Here is a 3,074-nt window from a genome sequence, read left to right as displayed (position 1 = left end):
TCTTGCACTCAATTAAGTTCAGTTTAATGTAAAACAATTTTTACGTTTAGTAATGGAAATAAATCCAAACAAATACAAAAATAATTTTAAAAGCGTGACTCCAACGATATATGTATGTATTTTTGCATTTCTAAAACCTTTGTTTCTGTTTCCTAATTTTCCTCATTCAGCCATCACATTTTTGGATAACTAAAGTAAATTTATTTTGGCATTTTATAAGTTCCATTAATTTACAGGAGTTGCTTTTGCCAATTCAAAATAACATTTTAATTAAGAAATCACATTTTAGAAATTGTAATCACCGTACAATTTTATTGTTATAATAGTTTGAATAGGTACTTTAAAAAAAAAAGAGTTGACCATTCGAAAATGTTACTGAATTACAAGCTATTTGGTATTGTTTTATTTACTTATCCACATATCTATCAAACTACCTTTTAAAGTTATTATACAAGCAAATTTTTGTAAATCTTCTATTCATTTCTTGATATTTCTTTCAGCTTTCTCGATTTTGTAATTCCATTTCCTAAAATTAAATTAAGAAAATATTTATTTATACCTTAAAACCAAAGACAAACCTCTTGAACTCTAGCAGCTAATAAATCTGTTAAATTACTTCTAGTGTCTGAATTTTGTGGATTGAACATGTCTATTATATCTTGTGGAATCGCATAATTATTTCTACTGTGTGGTTGAATGCCGCAATCTGAGTTTAAATAACGAAATTCGGGAAGGCCGGCTTCATTTTCCTCTGCAATAATTTCTTCACTTTTTAAAAACTCCCAATCAAAAGCCAACGCATCCGTAAAATTCTCTTCAAAAGTCGAAAAGTCTAGTAAAATAACATTATCTTTTCTTTGCCTTACAACGTCAAAACAATCTGTTATTATAAAAAAAAATGTTTGCAAATTATACTATTAACTTATTATTTTAACTTACAATCATCTAAGGGGAACTGATATTGAATTTTTTCTTTAAAAAGAGATAGTATGTCATTCACTATCTCATGCTTTTGTTGAATAATATGTTTATGAAATTGAGGCCAATCTCTAGGAGATATTGCAATCAATTTGTTGTTTCGTACAAAACATCTGAATTCAGTTCCTGGATGAATATCCATCCATTTTCGTAATATCAAGTAAAAATCTCTAGTACTTTGATTGTTTTGATTATCTAAGTACCAAAAATTTAAATCTCTTTTAATAATGCTAGAAGCTTTAATTAGTTGATAAGCATCTATTATATCTTTAACTTTCAAAGTTTGTCCAGCTGTTATCCAAAAAGCATCTTTTGGGCAGTGCCAGTTTGTTTTTAAAAATACGGAGCCATCCAATTCCTTTATCGCGTTTCGAATATTATTACTGAATTCTGGATATTCGGGTGTATTATCTTCGTTTATTTCATTATCCCATTCGCTATCCTCTTCTACTATTGAAGTATAGCACTCTTTTGGTAAAATTACTAGCTCATCACGAAAATACTCTAAAACGTCCTTTGGAATGTGAATACAAATTGAGGGGATCGTAATTTTTTCAAACTTTTTATACCATGACTTAAATGAACAAATATCTAATTTTGATTGGGTATCCATCTCGTTGCAAATTTTTACCATTATAACCCGGAATTTTTAATAAAACGGAATTCTTTCAACTTCTTTTCTCTTTACTTTTACAAAAGCACCAGCTTTTATAATGCTAATACTAGTGTTTTGTTGACAAATGACAGACGAAATTATAAATGTCTAAAAGAAAGATTGTGCAAATGAAAAATGCGGTTTACACGTTATTTCTTTGGATCATATATGAGTCTTTTTTTTTTAATAGAATTTTAGCAAACTGATGTACAAAAATGGCAATAAGTCAAAACTAAAAAATTATGTAATTTTTGTCAAACAGGGTTTATGTAATATGCATACGAATTTCATCAAACTCAGATAAAATTGCAAATTTTGAAGCATACGTAAATAGTAGATTGTAGATTGTAGATTCTAAGGGAACTGAGTGGGGACAGGAGCATCCCCCCAAGCCACCGCAGCCATTTTTGACTTATTGTAGCCACCCCACCCTCCCGTCTATAATATCCCCGTCCCAATCACAAAGCCGGAGATATCCCTAAGGGAGTTGGACAATAGTTCCCGAACACTTAGGGACCCATGTCCAAGACAATTGCGGCGCCGAACAGCCAGTGCCGGACAGTCGCAGAGAATGTGCACGGCGGTCTCATCGCCACCCCCACAAAATCTGCACAGGGGGGAGCCCGACTTCCCCAGCCTGTGCAGGTGGTATTTCACCGGGCAGTGCCCCGTGAAGAAATTCGCAATAGTGCGAACCCGGCTCCTGCTCATCCCCAGCAACTCCGCAGCGAATCCGCCGGAGCACGCCGGAACAAACACCTTCGCATGACGGCACCCTTTCGTGTCCCGCCAGTGACGACTGCATTCCGCCGCGAGTAGGCAGGCAAGCCTGGCCCCCACGGCGGAAGAAGGCAGACCACAGAAAGGCAGCGGCTGCACAAAGGCAGCCCCAGATCCCCTCCGTGCCAACTCATCGGCAACTTCGTTGCCCGCATGGCCACTATGGCCCGGCACCCAAATGAGCATCACTCTGTTTTCCGATGCCAATTCCATAAGTGCAGCAAGGCAGCTCCAGACCAGCTTGGATGTAACCTGAGCTGAACGGAGCGCCAGCAGTGCAGCCCTGCTGTCTGAGAACACATAGATGGTGCGGTTTCTATACCCCCTTTCCAAATTGATTCTCAGACAGATCTCTATTGCATGTATTTCGGCCTGGAACACTGTGCAATACGGGTCAAGGGTTGCATATACACGCGTGTCCGGGCGGACACCGTATACGCCCGAGCCCACACCCGACTCCGTTTTGGATCCGTCCGCATACCACACGCTCGAACCCGACCCAAGTACCGGACCACCCCGATCCCACGTCCATCGATCAGGAAACAGAACCCTGTACTTGTGGTCGAAGTTGTACCGCGGCAGACAGGTATCTGACATGGTTATCCTTAGAATCGGATCGCCCTCAATGAAGTCTCTGTGAGTTCTGTGGGCCAACTTTAGC

The 3,074-nt window shown here is 38.4% G+C and overlaps 1 protein-coding gene across 1 annotated transcript; it reads right to left on the bottom strand.

Annotated features, from left to right (window-relative positions):
- Positions 1 to 239: 239 nt before the first annotated feature.
- Positions 240 to 1,704, bottom strand: LOC129611679 (cell division cycle protein 123 homolog). Its single transcript, XM_055524941.1, has 3 exons — positions 940 to 1,704; positions 579 to 880; positions 240 to 526 (listed from the first exon to the last, which is right to left on the bottom strand). The coding sequence occupies exons 1-3, from the start codon at positions 1,610 to 1,612 to the stop codon at positions 497 to 499; spliced, it is 1,005 nt and encodes a 334-aa protein (XP_055380916.1). The 5' UTR covers positions 1,613 to 1,704; the 3' UTR covers positions 240 to 496.
- Between the last annotated feature and the right edge of the window lie 1,370 nt (positions 1,705 to 3,074).

Source organism: Condylostylus longicornis, unplaced genomic scaffold (assembly GCF_029603195.1).
Source record: "Condylostylus longicornis isolate FDR11 unplaced genomic scaffold, ASM2960319v2 ptg000055l, whole genome shotgun sequence".
In the NCBI taxonomy this organism is placed as follows: domain Eukaryota; kingdom Metazoa; phylum Arthropoda; class Insecta; order Diptera; family Dolichopodidae; genus Condylostylus; species Condylostylus longicornis.
Note: the sequence above shows the minus strand (reverse complement) of the source record. Positions and strands in the feature narration are given on the sequence as shown.

Coding starts and splice junctions, on each gene's coding strand:
- LOC129611679 (XM_055524941.1), bottom strand. CDS start 1,612: ATGGTAAAAATTTGCAACGAGATGGATACCCAATCAAAATTAGATATT. Junction 881..939: donor TCAGTTCCCCTTAGATGATT/GTAAGTTAAAAT, acceptor TTATAATAACAG/ATTGTTTTGACGTTGTAAGG. Junction 527..578: donor TAGCTGCTAGAGTTCAAGAG/GTTTGTCTTTGG, acceptor ATTTAATTTTAG/GAAATGGAATTACAAAATCG.